The sequence below is a fragment of the Diabrotica virgifera genome, chromosome 2 (genome assembly GCF_917563875.1).
Source record: "Diabrotica virgifera virgifera chromosome 2, PGI_DIABVI_V3a".
NCBI lineage: Eukaryota > Metazoa > Arthropoda > Insecta > Coleoptera > Chrysomelidae > Diabrotica > Diabrotica virgifera.
The window spans coordinates 25,968,482-25,992,996 of record NC_065444.1 but is presented as its reverse complement, the minus strand read 5'-3'; the positions used below and the strand labels follow the sequence as shown (position 1 = coordinate 25,992,996).

The window sequence follows — 24,515 nt, the reverse complement described above, 5'->3', positions numbered from 1 at the left end:
GTATTTTTATTTCAAATACCATATGAATTATACTTACTATATAGTCAGAAAAATGAAAGAATACCCATGAACGAACATATAAAACACGCTGTATTTTCCTGTCACTGTGTCACAAAGAAAATTGTCCAGTGCAAGTACATGTAATAATAATTGACAGGAAAATACAGCGTGTTTTATATGTTCGTTCATGGGTATTCTTTCATTTTTCCTACTGTATATTATTATGCCTTATTGTTTATTAGAAAATATTTAAATACCTATTCCAAATTTAAAATCAGGTTAAATTGATAAAATCAATCTATTTTCGACAATCTTGTGTCTATAATTTTGAGATTTTTGTTTTCTGTGATTATGTCTTTATACTCGTTATATCTGAAGTGTATTCTTTTTTATTCTTCCTTCTACTTCTTTTACAATATGTACTGTATTGCATTCTTTAGTTGTAAATTTTTGTGTTTTCCTTAAATTTTTATTCCTATTTTTCTTTTGGTCCACATGTTTATATCTTCTATACCACATCTCACTTGTATTTCCTCACTTATTACTCTGTAGAGTTTGGTTTGTTATTTTTTGTAACACTTTCATTTATGATGTTTCCAGCAGTCTGTGTTTTCGCTGTATCTGCTCTTGTTTCTACTGTGTACCTCATTGTCAGTCTTATTGTTGATTTGTATATCCTGGTTTTCGTTCCCATTGTGAGGTACCTATTTGTTTCTCCAGATTGTGTTGTTGAGACATCCTGCTGCTCTGTTCGCCATGTTGAGTTGTTTTTGTACTTCTTCCACTTTTCTGTACCTTGACAGTTTTATTCATAAGTATTCCGTTTCCATCACTTGTTGTATTATTTTGTTATTTACGACCAATTTACATCGTCTCGGTTCCACTGATATTACTATCGATTTAGTTTTCTCTGTTGAGATCACCATGTTGTAAATGAGAGCCATGTCTTCGAATTCTTTAATTAATCTTTGTAGGTCATTTTCATTTTTGGCTGTTATTATGGTATCGTCAGCGTAGCAGATTATCTTTTCCCCCATTCTATATCCTCTCCTTTTTTTAACTTTCTTCATGATTTCATCCATTATCAGATTAAATATTAATGGGCTCAGTGAATCGATTTGTCTAATGCCAGTTTCATACTTGATAGGTTGCGATAGTTTTCCCTTACATCTTACCATAGCTGTTATCTTTATATATATTCTCAATGGTTTTTATTAAATCCAGTAATATTCCCTTTTCATATAATAAATGTATCGCATCCTGAATTCTCACTATCAAACACTTTCTTCAAATCTATCAGGCACTTATATGTTGGTTTGTTGTATTCCAGGGACTTTTTTTTTATTTGTAATATTTATTTTTTCACTTATTAGACTTTCATATTTTTATTGTAAGGTAGTTCTTTGTTTCCCAATAAAATAAACATGTTTACTATTTTTGTGCATTTCTTTCATTGTTTTATATGAATTTTGACTGAAATTTCAATTCCAGTCAGTTCTGCAATGCAATTGTCTATGTTGAGTCAGTATTTGTGTGCCATGTTCAATTGACAAATCCACAGTAATTATATTATTAATCTATGAGTAATGGCATAAATGCATCCCCCATGCCTCTTAGTCAATCCACAGCTGTTTATTGGTTATACCTTATTTCCTATTTATCTTTATTACAATCACAGGTCCCGAGGTATTGATATGAAGTCAGGCATTATATATTTCAATGGAGACTACCACACTAATACATAACGAAGGAAGTAAATAGTATTGTCTAGAAAATATTTATTATTATTTACAAACTAATTACTATTATTAGCAAGTGAACTCAGGGCTTTAAATATGTTTCGCTTTAAAATTTCAAAAGCATCATCAGTTCACTACAAATAAATGATACAGTATATAAGTAAAGGGGTAGGCAGCTTAATGGCTTTGTCTGAAAAACTGAATACAACACTTCTTTTATGCCTTATAAGTGCCTTGGTATTAAAATTTAAATGTTTTGCTACAGTATGTTTATGATCTTCGGTGCAGCATTCCCTCTTCAATCCTTTTGTATGTTTGCTCTTTAATACCATCACGGCTGCATGTACTGGTACTAGGTTCTGAGAACTGAGAACTCAGGTAACCTTTGAAAGTATCTCAATTCCTCTATTTCATCCACTTGTTCTGAGGTATCTTGAGAAGTGTATATCAAATCCTTTTCTATATCTACTTCTGTTATCTAATGATTTTCCTTTGAATTTAACTGCTTGCCCCTTCTCAATGAGTAAAAAAATTTTTGCTGTTTGGTGAACATCATCAGGAAGTCTGTAACTGTCTTTCTTGGTCTTCCTCCTATTATTTACATCTTACATCCCTATATGCATTATGTCCTAGATTGGTCTCACAGGAATTGACTCTATGCTTCTAAATACTCTCTTCGTTTCAAAAATAAAAATTCAAAATTTTAAACTACATAAATAAAATATGAATGAAAATGAACAACCCAACACCAACACCCAACAACTTCCTTTTCACAGACACAGAACACGCGTTAACATAACGTACAAACGATCATTTTTTTAGTGTTTTGTGAATAGGGCTTTTCATCGATTGTCATTTATTTCGAGCTTCTGTCATATTGTTGTATAATCTGTGTATATTACGAAATATGACAGAAGCTCGAAACAAATGACTGTGAATGAAAAGCCCTATTGACAAAAGCAATCATGCAGGGCAGGACCTGCAGGTGCATTTGGGGAGAATCGTGAAAATATCATGGTTTGATTATGTAACAAACAGTGAAGTCCGGGAAGAATTCACAAGAAGTAAGGAAATAATAGAAACCATCAAAGCCAGAAATCTGCATCTATCGAATTTTTCAGAGCAGTCTCATCTCATCTCATGAGATCAGAATAGTCATGATGGTTGGGAACCTCTGCCGCGGAGACGGCACATAAAGAAAAAGAAGAAGTCGCTGTTGACACTTGATAACCTTCAAAGGTCAATTTTATCTTTGCGCAAAGTCGAAAATTGCACGATTGCGCACAAAGGAAGTGCCTACTAGCGGAGTTGAATCGAATTATTTAAACTTCATTCTGCAGTCTGCGTTCTTGTCGAAGTTGGACCATGTTGGGTGCTGTGGCAAGAGCAACTTCCAGCCTTTTGGCTGGAAAATCCATCGAAAAAGTTGGTTCCGAATCCCTTAAAATTGTCTCTTCATACAATGTTCAAAGTAAGTAGTTTATCATCTTTTTCTCGTATGTAATGTAAGTGTTTACCGGGTATGGTCCAAGTTGATCATCTCGTCTTAAATACTACATTTTATAATGTTCTGCTTCAAATATCAAGCAGTAGATCAATCATCAAAGGATGGGGTGTTCTTTGAGGGTACAATTTGAATCAATTCGGGTTTTCCATGAGTTTTCCTTTGATTACATAACTGCCTACATATCAAGTGATCGCCATTTTGAAACTTACGTAAAAGGGTTAGTTATTAAGAGGTTACCTTTTTATTTTATTAATTTTAGAAAGAGACTTCGCTGCCAAGGCTGCTGCCGGTAAGGCACAAGGAAAAGTTGTAGCGGTCATTGGTGCCGTCGTTGACGTACAATTCGATGAAGAACTACCCCCAATTCTAAATGCATTGGAAGTACAAAACCGTCAACCTAGGCTGGTCCTTGAAGTAAGTAAATACCTAATAATTACCTAATACAATTAACACATTTTTTTATTATTCTGCCATATCTCACATGAGATGTACCACCCAAGAATATTGTATTTTAGTAGTCAGTACAAGGTTCCATATTCCAAGCAAATTAATACTAAAAACGTTGTTGTTTCTGTAATTATGTAATGGAACATATTTTCTTTTTGATTATCCTATCATATTTCCTTCTAAGATCTTACATAATCAGTATCCTATATACCTAAGCAGCATAGTTGTTCAAAGACTTCTTTCAAATTTTCTATATCCCTAGGGTTAATAACCTTCATATTCCCATCAATAACAATGTTAGTGCAAATTACATTGTCTCTGAAATCGCTCTCATTCATATTTTTGATTGCATAAGTTCTCTTCTAAATAAAATTACCTATGGACCTGATGGTGTTTCAAATTTTCTTTCAAAAAAGTGTGTTTGTTATGTTACCATCCCATTACATACTTTCTTTAACCCTTTGAATGCTGATGACGCCTAAAAACGTCATATTGTTACCACTGTCATGTGCGCATGACAGCTTCAGGCATCCCAGTTTGTGCTGGGCGACCTCTTTCTCTATCCTTGGGAATTCCACTCTAGAGCAGTCTTTGCAATAGGGTCGATCGGGGCTAATAAGAAACAAAAATGTAAACTTTGCAATATAACTTATGATCTATTTGCCCCAAGACACAAACAAAAATTCATTAGTATGTATCTTTGTGTCCTTTACAAGTTGGTGGTTTCAAAAATGTTTTTTGTCATAAAATAAAAGCACAAAAAAAATAAAACTGCGTTTCACTTTAACCCCATGAAAAGGGGCTATTATGAAACAGCAATGGGGCTATTGTGAAACATATACTTAATTGCCTTATTACAACCATTAAATTAATCAAAAAACATATCAGCATTTAGCTGTGTATGTAAACTTTCAGTACCTACTAACCTACTACCTTATAACTTAATTTTTATACCTACATTTTTTTGCATTTTATCACTTTGCAACTATATTGGCCAATTAACTGATACATTAAAACAACAACAATAAGATAGTTAAATATGGATTTAGATAGGATTAATCTCCATGGAAATTAGTAATAACAATAACAGTTTACATTTGGAAGGTTTTTATAATTCAAAATAAGCAACATAAGCTACAATACAGAACTGGAAAAATGAATAGCTGAAATATGAACCAATTTGTGTATAGGCCTAAGCCTTTGCTAACTTCAGTCATTGTTCATACACATTTACACTTCCAGGGAATACATATGTAATTTTTCTGGACTTAAAAGTGGTTACTGGATAAGGTAGAACCGCAACTATTTCCATGAAATCTATATTGAAGATGTCACCTTCCTTATATACAAATACAGCTGACTGTATACTCCGTCATACAGCTGACTGAAAACTTCCAGCTGAAAAAATGCCTACCTTTGACACAGAGTAAAAAAGGAAGAAGCTGCATGAATAAAACAAAAAGAAAAACAAAAAGACATAACTATTTTGTTTTTAAATGTGGTAGGCGGATACAAATTTTATAATGTAGAATATTTTTGCTTAGAGTGTGTTTTGAAATAATACTGGAGAGTGTTTCACATTAGCCCCAAACACTGTTTCATATTAGCCCCTCGACTTTGGTGGATAATATTTTAGGTTTGGTCAGAGTTAGGACAAACATTTATAGCTAAAAATGCTCATTCACTCTAATAGAATGCATTGCAATTAAATGATTGTGTTTTTAAATGTATTTTTTAATGCCTGAGAAAAAGTTTTGGCATTCCGATTAAAAGTTAAAAGAATAAAAGGAAGAAACAAGATGGCCGCCGCCGATAAAGTTCGCGGTTTAGATATCCTAAAGAAACTTTGTAAAGGTTGTAGCAAAAATGTAAAATCTGGTGTGTGTTGTGCTAAATGTAATTCAGTTTATCACTCCAGTTGCGCAGAGAGAGCAAAAACGTGCTGCAGTGAAAATATTACTGAAAATTTTCATGCTGAAAAAGGTGATGTCAACCTAACCTCAACTTCAATAGAAGAATATTCTTTAAAAGAAGAAAATAAATTATTAAGAGCAACAATACAAGATAAAAACACTATAATAGTAGACAAGGAAGTCTTAATAAAACTTTTGAATGAGAAAATAGTATCTCTAGAAGAAAAAATGAATCAGTTACAAAAAGATAAACAGATGGACAAAAAACAGCCCAAGGGTAATAAAAACAATAGTCTTGTTGTACCACAGCAATCTACCTTGATTTTAACAAAACAACAAGAGGCTTCAGCAGACAAACATGGACAACTTCAAGGAAACTCTATGAAAATTAATGAGAATGTCATACAAGGTCAGTCAAAAATAAATGAACAAGTTGTTAGTTTAGAAATTATGAAGACACAAACTCAGCTAATAATGAATGATGTGTTAAACATTAATAACGACGAGACAATAAAACCTGATGATTCAAGACTAACTGTTAAGTCTTCACATGAAAATCTTGTAAAACAAACTCAAATTAATAATACAACGAATCAAAATGCTCCATCATCGTCAAGTAAAAATCAACATATGGATGGTTGGGAAACTCAAAGAAAAAGGGGTTTCTTAAAAAATAAACGACCAGCACCCATTCAAGGCAAAAGAAATGGAACTTCCAATCTTAAAATTGCCCCCAGTGTGTCTAGTTATAGTTGGATTTTCTTGTCAGGTCTCACTGACGATTCAACAGCAAAGGATGTGCAATCATACATGCTAGAAAATGGGGTTCAAAATAGTGTCATAGAAAAGTTACGCACAAAGAAAAAGTTCATTAGCTCTTTTAAAATTGGAGTAACACAAGAGAGCGTGCCCACAGTCCTAACTCCTGATTTTTGGCCAGTCGGTCTTTATGTTAGTGAATTTTTAAACCTGAAGAATCTAGCACCTCAATAGATAGGTTAAATAATCAACTTGAAAAAATTGCTTCTGACCAGGTGTGTATAGTGCACCAAAACCTTCAATCTATAGGAACAAGTCATGATGCTCTTCAAGAATTTCTAAACGATGAAAAAAATGTTCTTGCTATGTGTGTGAGCGAACATTGGAAAACCATCGATCAATTGTCCGCATATAATTTGGTGGGATATTCACTGGCATCAGCATTTTGCAGGCAAAATGGATATGGAGGCACAGCAATTTTTTTAAGGAATGGTATAGAGTATGTACATAGAAGTGACATAACCATATTTGGCGATGAAGAATGTTTTGAGTGTTCTGCCGTAGAACTCTCATTTTATAAAAAAAAGGTCATAATCATATGTATATACAGAACAAGCACAAAACCTGTTCATGACTTTTTAGTAAAACTTGAGTCAGTTCTAAATATACTACTGAATGAGCAATGCACATGTTTTATTGCTGGAGATTTTAATTTAGATATAATGAATGTTAAGGACAGTAATGCTAAAGATTTCAGTGAATTGTTGCAGTCTTTTAATTTTGCTCCTTCTATTTTAGAATATACACGGGTAAGTAGGACTTCTCAAAGTTGTATTGACAATATTTACACTAATATAAACGTTTTTGATGCAGAGGTGGTAGGCACTCATATGTCTGACCATACTGCCCAGAAGGTGTCCTTTACTTTGCAAATAAGTGGAAAACTCAAAAAAGTTAAAAAAAGAATTTTTTCAATTACAAATAAAAATAACTTCAAGTCTATGCTTTTTAGTCAAAAATGGGACTCAGTGTTTTTTACCCCTGAATCACTGGTAAATGAGCAATGGGATGCTTTTGTCAGTATTGTTGGGTCTACCTTTGATTATTGCTTTCCTATAGTCTCAGTTCAGCAAAAATGTACGGCAAAAAAAAATACTAAAACCTAATCAGCAGGTTGCTGCATGTAAGAATGAGCTAGACATCCTTCTAGTGCTTAGTAGGTCTGACAGGGTCTATAGTGAGGCTTACAAAACAAAGAAGCAGGAATACAATCGTCTCCTGAGCGATGCAAGAAGTGCTCATTATGAAGAGCGTATAAATAACAGTGAAAGCAAATCAAAATGCGTTTGGCAGATTGTTAGGGAAATTAATGGTACAGTTACAGAATATGTTGATCAAACTTCGAATATTAGTGGTAAGCCTGAGGATATTTGTAATAACTTTAACAAATTTGTACTTCATGCAGGTCCTAATTTAATAAAAACTCAACCTCAAGCCACTTTTTCATGCAGTATTCCATATAACACCAAATCTTTTTTTCTTATACCAGTAACTATTTCTGAAATTCTTAATATCATCTCAAAGCTAAAAAATAAAAAAAGTGCAGGTTATGATGGGATCTCGGCGAATCTGTTGAAACATTGTGCAGAAGAGATTGCAGAACCATTGTGCCACATTATTAATAACTCTTTTAAGTATGGTATTTTCCCTAACCAACTAAAGTTAGCTCTAGTGAAACCTTTACATAAAAAGGGAGATAAAACCAAATTGGAAAATTATAGACCCATCAGTTTACTACCGACATTTTCAAAAATTTTCGAAATAGCAATGTGCACAAGACTTATAGCCTTTTTCAATGATGACCACCTAATTGCTGAATCACAACATGGATATCTCAAGGGAAGGTCTGTTGAAACAGCTACATACGAATTCGTGGATAAGATTTTGAATGGATGGGAGAACGGGGAGATTTCCTTGGGAATGTTCCTGGACTTATCAAAAGCGTTTGACAGCATAGATCATCATATTTTGATCAACAAACTAGAAAGATATGGAATTCGTGGCCCTGCTCGGGACTGGATAAGAGATTACCTCACTGACAGACGACAAAAAGTTATTATAACTCGAGAAGGACAACAGTTTTCTTCAGAAGAAGGGAATTTACAACTTGGTATTGCTCAGGGCAGTGTCATGGGACCACTTCTTTTTGTTTTCTACATTAACAATCTTGGTAGCGAAATACTGAGCAGTGTGTCTCACCTTGTAAATTTTGCAGATGATGCAAACTTATTAACATTAGCATCAACGTTTGAGGATCTTCTGAGTATTTCTTCAGATCACTTAAAAACAGCTCAGAATTGGTTCTTAAAAAATAAATTGGTTTTAAATACTGAGAAGACTAACTGTGTTTGTTTTCACACAAAGCAAAATAATGAGATAATTCCAGAGGAGATTGAGTTGGATGATCAAACTGTTGAATTATCAACAAATACAAAATTCTTGGGTATTTACATAGATCAACATCTAAATTGGTCAGAGCATCTGTGTGTTGTTTGCAAGAGAATCAACATGGCATGTTATTCATTACGAGTAATGTCTAAGTATTTGAATTTACAACACCTTAAGACAGTTTATTTTGCAAACATCTACTCAGTGCTCAGATATGGTATTATTTTCTGGGGAGGAGGAACTGATGTTGATAGAGTATTCATTGCTCAGAAGAGAGCAATAAGAACAATGCTCAAGATAAAAGCTCGAAGGACCTGTAGGGGAAAATTTAAGGAGTTAAGATTATTAACTGTGGCAGGGCTTTATATATATGAGTGTTTACTGTTCCTGTTCAAGAATAGGGATAGGTTTACACATTCTGAGCCAAAACACAGCATACCCACTAGGTATGTAGGGCTCAATTTTCCTATACATAGGCTAGTCGCAACAGAGAGAGGACCTACATATTCGTGTATAAAATTTTTTAACAAATTGCCTGTTAGAATTAAATTGCAACAGAATTTTAATATATTTAGAACTGAAATAAAAAGCATTTTATTGGATTTAGAACCATATTCTGTGTATGAGTTTTTAAATCACACATTTTAACTTTTAACTCATAGTATTTGTAATTGTAATTTTGTATGTATATTAGACACTTATTATTCAATTGTGACAATTTGCTGTAAGTATGTTGTTTACAATTTTTTTTAATAAAAGATATTTTGAATTTGAATTTGAATTTGAAAGTTTTTTTCCTTAAAATTGCAAGTCTATGATTTTTATATTTTTCTATACACAGTTAGGTGGAGTTTGACTATGTTTGATATGGGGTTTAATTAATTAATGTACTAGCTACAAAATGACATATACTCCACATCTTCATCTACTAAAACTTTAAAGTTATTTACATGTTTCAGATTAGCCCCAATGTTTTGTGTGTTTCACATTAGCCCCGATTGACCCTACTGGAATTTTTTATCAGAGTGTGTGACCGATCCAACCTCACTTTCAGGACTTTTTTCATTTTCTACCCTCTTTTGTTGAGTCAGGTGTATAGATCTTCTTTCCTGATGGTGTTTGGCCAGAAAATACGAACAATTCTTCGAAGGCATTTGTTAACAAAGACAGTTTGTTGGTAAGGGTTTTTGTCACTTTCCAGGTTTCACATCCATAGAGTAGAACAGACATGACATTTGACTGGAATATTTGGATCTTTGTCCTTGTAGTATACTTGCCAGACCTCCAAACAAGAGTTGACCATGCTGATTGCTTGTTAAGCTTCGTCTTCTGTATCTCCGTTTTCTTTTATAACACTTCCAAGATACATAAAGTTTTCCACATTTTCAATCTGCATGTTGTCGATAGTAAAGAAAGTGGTGTTCCTTGCATTTATTCTCATGGACTTATCTTGTCCATGATCGAAGGTGAACAGGTTTGGTAGAACTTATTTCATTGATAAGCAACCTCTTAAGTATGCCCCTTCCATTAAAAACTTACTTAGATGAAAAGATTTCCTTGATGGAGCATATCATCTTAATATCCATAAAGGCTTCCAAATTTTGTATATCTATTCTAAATCTATAAAGGGGCTTGCCACAAGAAATTGTAAGTATTTTTCTATTAATGCAACTAGATTAGTTTATTGTTTCCTTGTAAGATCCATCTTGGAATATTGTTGTGTAGTTTCGTCACAGCACTTCCAATGTCATATTGATCCATGAGAGGCTACTTCATATCTCATCCCAAAATATCATCATCTCTTTGCCTTATCCCTATGCGGGGTCACCTTCCCTAATTGCATTTCTCCACACAATTCTATCTTGGGGCATATCAGTGTTAATCCCCTTTACCAACATGTCCTGCCTTATCGTCTCCCCCAGGTCTTCTTTGGTCTTCCTCTCCTACTCCTTCCAGGAATCTGCACTTCAGCTATTCTTCGTATTGGGTGATTAACGTCTCGATGTTGAACATGACCAAACCATCTTAATCTATGCTCTCTCATTTTGGCATCAATTGGTGCCACACCTAGACTTCCCCTAATATACTCATTTCTAATTGTATCCTTCTTTGTCACTCCACTACTCCACTCATCCATCTAAACATTCTCATTTCTGCCACATGCATTCATTGTTCCTCTTTCTTTTTCACTGCCCAACATTCAGTTCCGTACATCATAGCCGGTCTTATGGCTGTTTTATAGAATTTTCCCTTCAGCTTCATTGGAATTTTTCTGTCACACACACACCATTCGCTTCTTTCCACTTCATCCATCCAGCCCTACTTCTACTGCATGCATCTCAATCTATTTCTCCATTATTCTGTAATACCGATCTCAGGTACTTAAAACTATTGCTTTTTACAATCAGTTCACCATCCAAAGATACCATTTTATTTGTAGTACCTCCATCTTTAAATGAACATTCCAAATACTCTGTTTTTGTCCTAAGTTTTAAACCTTTTTCCTCCAGAGCTTGCCTCCACTGTTCCAGTTTTTGTTCTAAGTCTCTTTCACTATTTCCTACTAACACGACATCATCAGCATACATTAAGCCCCATGGAATGTTACCCTGTAGTTTTGCTGTTATCTGGTCCAAAACTAATGAGAATAAATACGGACTAAGCACAGAGCCTTGGTGCAATCCTACTTTCACATGAAATTTATCAGTCTCTCCCACACCTGTCCTAACACTAGTCGTTACTCCCTCATGCATATCCCTCACAATCTTTACATATTCACCAGGGACTCCTTTCTTATTGAGTGCCCACCACAGAATCTCTCGAGGAACTCTATATGCTTTCTCAAGATCAACCTTATCACAAAATATATAATTTAAAATCAAAACTCTTGTTATAAACTACAAATTTGAAAAAATATATAAATTAAAATAATTATTTTATCATTGTTCTAACAGTAAGTTAATAAAAGTTATTATTTCCTTTTAGGTTGCTCAGCATTTGGGAGAGAACACAGTCCGTACTATTGCTATGGATGGTACTGAAGGTATTGTCCGTGGTCAACAGGTTAACGACACAGGATACCCAATCCGTATCCCTGTTGGTGAAGCAACCCTGGGCCGTATCATGAATGTCATTGGTGAACCTATTGATGAAAGGGGTCCTATTGATACAGACAAGAGAGCTTCCATCCACGCTGAAGCCCCTGAATTCGTTGACATGAGTGTAGAGCAAGAAATCTTGGTAACTGGTATTAAGGTATGTATTTTCATAGTCCATAATTATTTGTCTAACATTTATTGACACACATTTTATCTTACTATTACAGGTAGTAGACCTTTTGGCCCCTTACGCTAAGGGTGGTAAGATTGGTCTCTTTGGAGGTGCTGGAGTAGGAAAAACTGTACTGATTATGGAACTTATTAACAACGTAGCTAAAGCCCATGGTGGTTACTCAGTATTCGCTGGAGTAGGAGAACGTACCCGTGAAGGTAATTTGATCTTTCATCAAATTTATTCTTGCAAGACTAATATTTCTTTCTAGGTAACGATTTATACCATGAAATGATTGAATCTGGAGTAATCTCCTTAAAAGATAAGACCTCCAAAGTAGCCTTGGTCTACGGACAAATGAACGAACCCCCAGGCGCTCGTGCTCGTGTAGCTTTGACTGGATTAACTGTTGCTGAATATTTCCGTGATCAAGAAGGACAAGATGTACTGCTTTTCATTGACAACATTTTCAGGTAAAATACAAATGTTCATTATTTTTATCTTCACAATTCTTTTACTGCAGCCAGCTCATTAGAAAATAACATGTTAGATCTTCCAATTCATCCTATGCATCTTTATTACATTTTATATTATAATACATTCTCATTAGCTTTGTCCGTTCAAAAATTTCTGTATTTGGCTATTCATTTCACAATTTACATGCTAGTACAATTGATTTTTGGCACTTTACATACATCATTATCCTCACAAAATGTTTATTTATTGCATTCTTTTATTTGTAAATTGAGGTACATCATCATGTAAATACAATCCATATCTTTGATCTCTTAACAATATGTGAAACCTGTTACTCAATAAAACAGGCAATTAAAGATCACTTTATCGCATATACAGTATTTACAACCCACTTATAAACATGGGGTTTTGGGAATGACTAGATGGGAAAAAATCTGTAGAACAGCCTCGAAAAAGGTGGAAAGCTGAAGAAGTAGAGAATTTTGGCAAAGACTCACGAAGAGTTGTTGATGACTCCATTGATGATGATGTTAACTCCTGTTTCTGCAACTCTCTTCTATGTTCTAACCCCAGTAGATTTTAAATTATTCAATAGATTGTCACTGATTTGCAAAAATGGGCCAAGTAACATTTTTATTAAGTGGAACTTAGCTCCTTTTTACACAACCAGTTTTAAAAAAAATGTTACTTGGTACCAAAAAATTATGAGACTCTCAACAACAGTAAGTAATATACTTGACCCCTTTTTACAGAATAGGTAGAACCTTCTTACCTATCATTTTTGCACATAACCCATAGTTTGAATAAAATGTCACTTGGCACCTTTTTGCAAATCAGCGACGAGATGATGATGATAATGATGTAAATAAACAAATTTCTTAGCAGTATTAAAGTTGTAATGATGAATGGTTATCATGTTGTTATTGTTTAATCTTATGATAAAATATTTAAATTTCAGATTTACTCAAGCTGGTTCAGAGGTATCTGCCTTGTTGGGTCGTATCCCCTCTGCTGTAGGTTACCAGCCTACTTTGGCCACTGACATGGGTAGCATGCAGGAACGTATTACCACCACCAAGAAGGGTTCCATTACATCAGTACAGGCTATCTATGTACCTGCTGATGACTTGACAGATCCTGCCCCAGCCACCACATTCGCTCACTTGGATGCCACCACTGTATTGTCCCGTGCCATTGCTGAATTGGGTATCTACCCAGCTGTAGATCCTTTGGATTCCACCTCACGTATCATGGACCCCAACATTATTGGAGCCGAACATTACAAAGTTGCTCGTGATGTACAAAAGATCTTGCAAGATTATAAATCACTACAGGTTAGTAACATGACAAAAAAACGTTGTTTAACCCGGGAGCAGTCATGCCGTTCGAAAAAATCTAAACATTTTTTCCTTTTTTGTGATAACTCGAAAAGTTATTTCTAACATAACAAGTAAATAAAAATACTGTAAACTAAAAACATGTTCTAAATTTGTATTTAAATTCGTTTTGTTAGATAAAATCTAACATGTAACCGATTACGTGACAGAAAAGAGCATATCTGTTCCCGGGTTAAATACATCCCTTTTTCTTTAGAACACTTTTTTATATAATCTTATCTTTTCAGGATATTATTGCTATCTTGGGTATGGATGAATTGTCTGAAGATGACAAACTTACTGTATCTCGTGCTAGAAAGATCCAACGTTTCCTTTCACAACCTTTCCAAGTTGCTGAAGTCTTCACTGGTCATGCTGGAAAACTTGTTCCTCTTGAAGAAACCATTAAGGTAATTAACTACTAGTTTTATTTCAGATCATATGATTCAAATGAAATGAAAAGTAGTCTTATATAGGTAGTGATAGTAATAATAATAAATTGGCTGTAGTCTAAGTCCGGATCAATGTGGTGACTGACCAATCCGGATATGAAAAAATCCGGATATTAAGACCACTTCTTTATAGTCTATTCTACACTCCTAGCCAAAAAAATCGGGACACCTTAAAAATGGGTCATTTTTAATGTCTCGAATCTCCTAAACCTGTTGTCCGATTTTAGTGATTTTTTTAATATGTTATAGGCTTATTCTTTAAGAATATGGATGTAGTAATAGTGTTGCTGAACAGGTAAATGTCATTGTATACCGAGTGTAAAAATAATACTGTTTTCGTAACACCCTGTGGAATATTCTAGCATTTAAAAAATATTGAAATTAAAACTCAATTATTGTAGCCTTAGCCTTTCTGAACATTCTGCTTTTTGACTCATTCACTTACGTTGTATAATGAAAAAGTTAGGTACTTTGACAACTATCCATGTTCTTCATCAATACAGGGTGTTTCTAAATAAGTGCGACAAACTTTAAGGGTTAATTCTGCATGAAAAAATATTGACAGTTTGCTTTATAAACATGTCCGCAAATGCTTCGTTTCTGAGATTGGGATGTTGAATTTTGTCTTACAAGCTGACGATTTATTTATTGCTCTAAAACCGGTTGACATATGCAAATGAAATTTGATGGTTTTTAAGAGGCAGTTATTGCGCATTTTTTGACATACAATTATGTATTATATTCCTCAGGGTGTTACGAACTTTCAGGAAAAAACAGTATTATTGTTACACCCGGTATACAATGACATTTACCTGTTCAGCAGCACTATTATGACGTCGATATTCTTAGAGACTAAAGCTATACTATATCATATTGAAAAAATCACTAAAATCAGACCCATTTTTAAGGTGTCTGATTTTTTGGCCAGGAGTGTATATATCTAACAAGTCTAACACCTTGATCCATAGGCTGACAGAGGGATGTCACATTTTGGGCCAAAAAAAGACACTTTATTTCGCCATCTTTTAGTTCTTTTCTTTTGGATCGGGATGAGAGGGTGGATTGTCCAACAGCAGGACTGCCATTTTCGGCAGATCTTGGTAGATGCGAAAGAACCGTCCGGATATGGGGAGGTCAGGATGTATCGGGTTATACTGTATATTAATTGCAACAAAGCATACAATCTTTGATGGACGGATGTGCATTATGTTACATTGATTTTGAAAAACATTTGAAAAGTTAGACATGAAAAATTAGTCCAAATTCAAAAGACAAAAGGGACTAAAGAATAATAGCAAACCTTTACTGGAATCACCAAGGAGCACTAATTGTAATAGACAACAAACCCAGTTCAGAAATTGAAATCAGGAGAGGAGTTAGGCAGGGATGTATTATATCTCCATTACTATTTAATGTATATAATAAATTCATTTTTGAAGAAGCATTACTATCTGAAAGGGAAGGGATAATAATTAACGGAATTACTATTAAACAACATAAGATATGCAGATGACACTGTGATTACTGCAAGCTCTGTTGAACAACTCCACCTACTACTGAACAAGACAAACAGTTTCTGTGAACAATATAGGCTGAAAAATAATAAATATATGATAATAACAAAGAATACAAATACCTGGGAAACTTAATTTCAGAATCTAATGATCAAACAACAGAAATAAGGGCCAGGATAGAAATAGCAAGAAATGTTTTTGTAAAAATTAAAACAATTATCTGCTTGTTTGAATACTGCTATGTGTTTTGAATACTGTAGTATATGGACTTGAAACCTGGAGGCTGAAGCAAGAAGACACAAATAAGCTACAGTCATTTGAAATGTGTTGTTACATAAGGATGCTTAGAATAGCAGAACACAGAAGAAAACGAATGCAGTCATATTGCAAAAAATGGGCAAAGAATATTAAATAATAAACACAATAAAAATAAGAAATATGTCTGGATCCCGCATATGAAAAAAAAAGTTGATTAATAGCAAGCTGAAAATTTGTTAATAGCTTAAGGGTGTCTAGTCGGACAAACTTTGATATATGGGAACACTGGAACAGGGGAAGTTTTAATTGTGGAACAGGTTAAAAATTTGGAACGGTCAGACCACGAAAACGTCACATGTATTTTGTCCAACAGAACTTCCAATTGATTTGTTACCCTTTCATTAAACTCTCATGCAAAAATCAGACTGCTATTTATCACCTGTCATAATTCCTGTCATTTGACATATTCTACGTGTTGCACTCATTATAATTCCCATTTGGTGATAAATAGCAGCCTGATTCTTGCATGAGAGTTTAATGAAAGGGTAACAAATCAATTGGAAGTTCTGTCGGACAAAATACATGTGACGTTTTCGTGGTCTGACCATTCCAAATTTTTAACCTGTTCCACGATTAAAACTTCCCTGTTCCAGTGTTCATATATATGTCAAAGTTTGTCTGACTAGACACCCTTAAGCTATTAACAAATGTTCACCATGCTATTGATCAACTTTATTTTCATACGCCCGATCCAGACCTAAAAGTTGCAGAATCCAGGACAAGTAATGAGGGGATAGAGATATGAAATGCGAAGACTGATAATACAGGGAAAAATAAGAGGAAGAAGGAGAATATCATGAGGACTGGTTTAAATGCAGTTCAGTAGAACTCTTTAGAGCAGTGGTAGATAGAGTAAAGATAGTGATGATATCCAACCTCTGATAGGAGACAGCAGTTAAAGAAGATATAATCTTATGAAAAGTAATTATTAAAATCCACTATCCATTGGAAAATATGAAAAGGGTAGTTTGTCTATTTTGGTGTGAAAAAAATACGTATTTTGACAACAACACCTGACTTGGGTGTCGAAACGTTAATATAATCATTTTTTTGGTAAAATTGTGGCTTATTTACCGTTGAAAAATAGTTAAATTACATATTGTTGAAATAAACAAAAATATAATGCTTACAGAATTTACATTTAACAAAAGTTAGATTAGGCAACAGCAATTTAAAAAAATTGTGTGTATTAGTTATTAATGTGTAAAAGTTTTTGGTAATGTGAGTTTTCTTTTATAGGGATTCCAAAAGATTCTTGCTGGTGAATTAGATCACTTACCAGAAGTCGCCTTCTACATGGTAGGACCCATTGAAGAGGTTGTCCAAAAGGCAGAAAAATTAGCTGAATCTACATAAATGCTAGGATAACTTTGTATATTTATTTGTATGTGATTCCATCAATCTGCAGAGAGAAAGACGTTTCTTTTTATTAAGATCATGTAAAGAACTTTTCATTACACTACCAGATTTTTTTTATATCGAAAATTTTTGTTTATTAGCCCTAATTTCATCTGTCATGGGTATTGTTGTATTTTTAATTAATCCATAAATAAAATAGATCTAAAAATTGTGTAAAATTTTTATTTACTACACGATACTAGTTTTTTGTTTAGAACATTTTCTGTTTTTTTTTATTTTCCCCTAAATCTATTATTCTTGCCCTGGATTGTAGAGACAGCTGTCCTACCACTTTTTTGTGAGTTTTCTCTCCATTCCTGTTCCAACCTCACCCATATACCTCCTAAAAAATTACATTGTTTGTTTAATAGTAACAGTGTATATTCTCTGGGCTAATTAGCAAAATACAAGGAAAAGTTATTTACCAGCAATTTTATTGCTGGAATCGAATCTTATGATTCTAAATATTAATAATATAGGTATGTAAAGTCCACAGATAGTGTGCTACTTTTTTATAAACAAAATGGCGCCCAAAAATCGTGTTTTTTTTTATTTTTGCTCTATAACTCAAAAGATTTTAACTTTACATCAAAAACACCAAAATAAAAATTCACCGTAATTAAATTCTGCATAGAGACATGTTTTTCACGATTTACTTCGACGAAAATTTTCCCCGGAAAATTTTAATTTTCAACTAAAATTTTAGATAAGTAATTGTTTATCAATAATTAAATAACTTGCTAATATAAAAGCTCTTTTTGTATAGATTATAATTCCAAAAGCCGATGGAAATTGAATGAACAGTTTACGGTCGCTATAATAACCACAATAATTATGATACATAAGATAACTATACTTTTTGTATAAAAAAAACACTACCTATCTAATGCACTTTACAGAATTGAAATTGGACTATTTAACAGCCTCGGGAATATTTTAAAATTATAAACAATTTTTTGGCTTACAAACAAATAGAATATCTCGGGAAATATTAAATTAAATTATGAAAACGGTATTGTAGAAAAATTGGCAGGACGCTTCTTATAAAAGAAAAATCGTTTAATTGTGATGAGTGGTTCCTGAGATACAACCGGTCAAAGCTGACCGGCATTTACGGCAAAGATGTAAACAATAGGATAATAATTTTCGAACCATCACCTTTTTATTTTTGTCCTCTTTCTCCACACCAATTTTCATATCTTTAAAATACTCATAACATATATTTATTATAACAAAAACTTTCGATATTACGAAAATCCGGTTCCAATCAAAAATCAGGTTGGAGAAAATGTAATCTCAAAGTTCAAAATCGGTATACGTTAAAAAAATGCATTTTTCTACGAGCTTGCAAAAATGTCTACTTTCGCGCACGCATTTTAGTTTAGAAAGTTTCACTTTTCCGCACGCGGTTTTTACTTTTCCGTACGCGTGTTAATTTAGCTATGGTAATATGGCCTTAAAATAATTATAATACATGCAATAAACTAATATTTAGATATTATTTACTAATTTATTTCAAATATATCTTATTGTGTTCCTGTTTTAATGAAATTAACGCGGCAATTCGATGAAATAAAATTATTTTGACATAATATTCGAAAGTCAAATCGGTATAGACAAGGCGAAAACGGCGGGTTCGTCGGAGAAAATATTCCCATGAGATTTTTTTGCATAATCACGTTCGTAAGACATCCCAGAATAAGGTTCAAGAAGTCGCCCACGGGAAAAGTGGGCCAAATTTTTTTTAACAATTTTTTTTTAATCAAATTGAAAAAATCAATATTTTTGGCCCGGACAATTTTTTTTTTAGGTTTTCTGGACCATTCTGGACAAAAAAGATCTCTTATAATTTTTCTCTAAAGCTGATCGTTTTCGAGGTATAAACAATTTAAAATTGAAAAAAAACGAAAAATGGCGATTTTCAAGGCTTAATAACTCTGTTAAAAGTTATTATTATGAAAATCAGAAAGTGACTAAATCAAAGTTTAAAGCTGTCCCTACAAGATCCTGGAGAAATTTTTGTCGTTATTTTATTACTAAGCTGTTATTTTTAATTATTAACAATAAGCCGTAAGATCGTATTGACGTAGCTGTAAATGTGAGTGCGAGTAAGATGCACTGCCGGAATGGCATCTCTCTTGCACTCACCATAGACGGGCGCCTGATACGTGCAGGCGCTCATTATTATTACTTAAAAATAACAGCTTAGTAAAAAATAATGACAAAAATTTCTCCAGGATCTTGTAGGGGGTGCTTTGAACTTTGATTTAGTCACTTTCTGATTTTCATGGTAATAACTTTTAACAGAGTTATTAAGCCTTGAAAATCGCCATTTTTCGTTTTTTTCAATTTTAAATTGTGTATACCTCGAAAACGATCAACTTTAGAGAAAAATTATAAGAAATCTTTTTTGTCCAGAATGGTCCAAAAAAACCTAAAAAAATTTGTCCGGGCCCAAAATATTAATTTCCGAAATTTGATTAAAAAAAATTGTTAAAAAAAATTTGGCCCACTTTTCCCGTGGGCGACTTCTTGAACCTTATTCTGGGATGTCTTACAAACGTGATTATGTAAAAAAATCTCATGGGAATATTTTCTCCGACAAACCCGCCGTTTTCGCCTTATCTAGTAGACAATAACAGTCGTTTTGAATCATCGTCATGGAAACCAAGATCGTCGTCATGCTAACTAATTATATTGAAAGTTTGGTTTTGACAACCTTGTCAAAGAATTAATTTGTGTATGTATTTTCATATTAATTAAATTAATTGATTAAGATTTGGTAATTTTTTAAAGACTCTTAGAAAAAATATTGTTCCTAACTCTTGCAGAAAGTCTCTTTTCCGCACTCGACTGCTTGCCGAACTCCCGCTTCGCGTCGTTCAGCAAACTGCAGTCGCGTGCGGAAAAGAATGACTTTCTGCACTTGTTAGGAAATAGTATATTGTGCAACAAGTGCAGAAAGGTACTAATTTCTCACGAGTTTGAAAAGTTGCGGTACGAGCGCAAGCGAGTGCCGCAATTCAAACGAGTGAGAAATTACCTTTCTGCACGTGTTTCACACTATACTTTTTCTACAAGCACAGTTTTTCCTAAAAATAAAAATCACAATTTCCAAACGACGATTAATTATAATAGGTACCTATGTGATAAATTTTAAACTGTATTTAATTAATACCTACTAATCAATTTAAATTCCTTATACCTAAATAAATTGCACAGAAATCAGTTAAAAAATTAATGCACTGCCTTAATTTGTTTAAATTTAAACAATTATTACACATTATTGACATTATATTTTTATGCAGTCACGGATTTACACAAAACCTACTTCATTCGACGTCTCTTGCACAGGTTGCTAAATCCTTATTGGTTATTTGATAATTATAAAATGTTTAATAAGAATAAAATTGTAAAATAAAACAGTTGTAACATCCATAATTTAGTTTCTATGCTATAGTTAAATATAATAATTGTCTTATAGGTTATATATTTGTCTAAAGTTTAACCACGGATGTAAACAGAATATAACGTTACTCAGAATGCGGTAGTCCACGGATGTAAACAGAATATAACGTTACTCAGAATGAGGTAGTCAGCTGTGCAGAAAAGAACTTTGCGGCACAGAAACGTCACTTTGCGGCACAGAAACGTCACTTTTCTGCACACTAATGTCAAATATCGTATACTGTGAGAAAATATCAAGTTTGCTAACATAAAACCGTGCAGAAAAGTGCACTTTGAATAGTGGTTGTAGAAAAATAACTATTTCTCGGCTTCCCATGGAACAATTTTCTTCATTCTTTTTTTGTTTCCAAGTAACTTGAGTAGAGCCATCTAACTAACGCATTATTAAATGTCAAACTTTCCTTTGTTTTGTTATAATAGATTAATTTATTTATAAGAAAAGAAAACTACATATTTTTTCCAGTTGTAGACTTTTTTTAGATAAACTTACTGCAAGTCTACCTTTTAACGTTAAAAACACAAATATTCTCATTTGAAAGCTGTATAATTATTTAAACAAATTAAAAATTTTTGTTATAATAAATAAATACATTTATTATAACAAAACAAAAGCAACTTTGACATTTAATAATGCGATAGTTAGATCGCTCTCCTCTAGTTACTTGGGAACAAAAAAAGAATGAAGAAAATTGCTCTACGAGAAGCCGAGAAAATCCATTTTTTTTAACGTATACGGATTTTGAACTTTGAGATTACATTTTCTCCAACCTAATTTTTGATTGGAGTTTTGCTATTTTTGGCAATTTTCACTCGTAATGTCGATAGTTTTTATTATAATAATATATGTTATGAGTATTTTAAAGATATGAAAATTGGTGTGGAGAAAGAGGACCGAAATAAAAAGGTGATGGTTCGAAAATTATGCTCCTATTGTTTATAATCTTTGACCGGTTGTATCTCAGTAACCACTCATAACAATTAAACGTTTTTTTTTAAGAAACGCCCTGTCGCTTTTTTTCCAGTACCGTTTTCATGATTTAATTTAATATTTCCCGAGAAAAGGGGAAATTTCCCCCTCTAACAAGGTCCAAAGTTAAAGAAAAGAATTTTTGAAACATAAAAATATGTTAGCTGACATGAAACTTAAACCAAGACAGACAAATTCAACTTAACACACTAGTTAGGAAAATAAAGGGAACTTTGCATATGAAGAGTACAGGGGAAAAACAAGGAATGTCACTTTTTCATTAATTTTGGCTTTTCTCGCCATGTGGTAGCAAAAACAGAGTACTATCGATTCAGAACAATTACCAGAAAGATCAGTCTATAAATTTTTAAGAATTTGTATATCCAGGCGAAGGACCAGGATTGTCCGCACGCCACTGGACAAAAATAAGGAATGTTAGCAGTTTTTTGGTGCATTATTAAATTAATAACTTAATATAGATTAATATTATATTAAGAGTATAGACCAATAATTGCTAGAATTCTGCTAAGAATCTTCTAAGTAGTTTTTAGATATCATAAAGACCGCTTTACAGCTTGCAAGAAAACTTGCTGCAATTTCTTGCATGCAAGACTTTCATGAAAGTCTATTGCATGGTCTTTTACAGCTTGCAACCCGGCTTGCATGCAATTTGAAAGTTTTACCCTTAACCTAACTTATAAACTTTTTTTTTTTTAATTACTTTATTGCTGTTTATTTAACTTGGTAAATTTCGAAATGCCAAGACTATCAGAAATAACCAAATATAAAAGGAAAAAGGCGGTAGCAGCAACTTTAAGTATTATTATTGTTGCAGCCAGCCTTTTAGTCACTAATTTAGAACGCCGAGATCGGAGATGGCGAGTAAGGTCTTAGTTGAACAAGAAGAGGGGTAATAATGTATCTCCAACAAAAGAATTTATCCAAGTAGATGATGAAAATGACTGTAATTTTCTAGGAATGAATGTACATTTTAATAAACCCTTGGGAAAAATTGAACAATTACAAAGAAATCTATATTTCGAAATACTATTTCTGCGAAACAAAAATTAATTATTATCCTAAGGTACTTAGCTAGAGGAGAGAGAGCTTCCGTAACTTATTACAATTTACAATAATTATAGAATCTCAGAAAGTGCCATTTCATTATTCATTCATTTCCATCGTTGATATATTTCACAAACAGAAAACAGCTGATCGGCATGTATTCGTGAATCCGTGTCGTCAATGACATTTGCTATTGTGGAAAAATCAAATTCCCCTAGACTTGCATGAAAACTTGCAGAAAAAATGGCACCAAACCGATTATCGCGCAATTGCATGCAATAATCAACTGACGACATACTGCGCATGCCTTTAGGCAACTTTCTTGCGTCTTGCAGGTAGAATTGCAAGCTGTAAAGCGCCCTTAAGAATTAAACCTTTATTGGTGTTTATCTCAATATGTATAAAATGTGACATTCCTTGTTTTTCCTCTGTACTCTTCATATAAGTTATTATTTATGCCTTTTAGTTAGTTTGAATATGTTTTGGTTGGTGTTTTATTGAAAGTCCTCCCCAAGGCAAATTTTTAGATCCGCCACTGAATGAAGGGTACGATATTGTTAAGATTTATTAAAAGTCATGTCCCTGTCATGACTGGGGCATGTCCAGAGGCAAGATGCAAAGACAATATTACTATGGAAACTGATCATCATCATCAGTGGTGCTACAGCCCTATGAAAGAGCCTCGACCTTCCCAAGTTTATTACGCCAGTCAGTCCTAACCGTTGCCAGTTTGCTGCGCCTATTTTTCTCCCATCCTCATATCCACACCATCCTTCCATCTCAGTTTTGGCCTACCCCTATTTCTACTTCCCACAGGTTGTGACATAAGGATTCTTCTAGGAGAGTTGTCATGCTGTGATATTGCTAGATGTCCTGCCCATCTTAGTCTCCCTATTCTTATAAGAGATACTACGTCTTTACCACCAAATTTTTGTTTATATCTGTGGTATACCCTGTAGTTGTACCTCCTCCTCCAAATACCATTTTCACAGATGCCACCGAATATTCCTCAGAATCCTTCGTTCAAATATAAGCACAAGGTTTTCATCTGGAAACTGATAGGAAGATGAAAAAACTCATAACATCAAAGTAAAAAACTCCTTAGCAGTACGTATAATTTAATTAAAAATCCAAATGGATAAATAGATTTCATAAATTTGTTCAGAACGAATGTTTTCGGACCTATCAGTCAATCATCAGTGAACTCTTGTACTTGCTAAATAGCCCCAAAACCACACTACATGACTTAGCAGATGTCAGTTGACCAAGATGATTGTTTAAGATTTCGTGTAGGGATTCTTAATGTTCCCAGAAGGTATCCACTAGTTTCGGCTTTAAGCCTTTACAATTTAAGAATTAATTCTACAACCACTGTTTGGTTTTGGGGCTATTTTGCA

At 33.5% G+C, this 24,515-nt stretch overlaps 2 protein-coding genes across 2 annotated transcripts in view; one reads left to right on the top strand and one right to left on the bottom strand.

Annotated features, from left to right (window-relative positions):
• The first annotated feature begins 2,982 nt into the window (after nucleotides 1-2,982).
• LOC114332552 (ATP synthase subunit beta, mitochondrial) lies at nucleotides 2,983-17,787 on the top strand. Its single transcript, XM_028282378.2, has 8 exons — nucleotides 2,983-3,210; nucleotides 3,506-3,660; nucleotides 11,799-12,068; nucleotides 12,139-12,301; nucleotides 12,355-12,556; nucleotides 13,519-13,894; nucleotides 14,185-14,346; nucleotides 17,460-17,787. Exons 1-8 carry the CDS (start codon nucleotides 3,105-3,107, stop codon nucleotides 17,574-17,576), a joined length of 1,551 nt encoding a protein of 516 aa, XP_028138179.1. The 5' UTR covers nucleotides 2,983-3,104; the 3' UTR covers nucleotides 17,577-17,787.
• Nucleotides 17,590-24,515, bottom strand: part of LOC114332551 (SANT and BTB domain regulator of class switch recombination) — a 79,057-nt gene continuing 72,131 nt past the window's right edge. Inside the window, exon 9 of the mRNA XM_028282376.2 lies at nucleotides 17,590-17,961. Coding sequence (XP_028138177.2) covers nucleotides 17,852-17,961 — 110 coding nt within the window. The 3' untranslated portion in view covers nucleotides 17,590-17,851. The remainder of the gene's footprint in view (nucleotides 17,962-24,515) is intronic.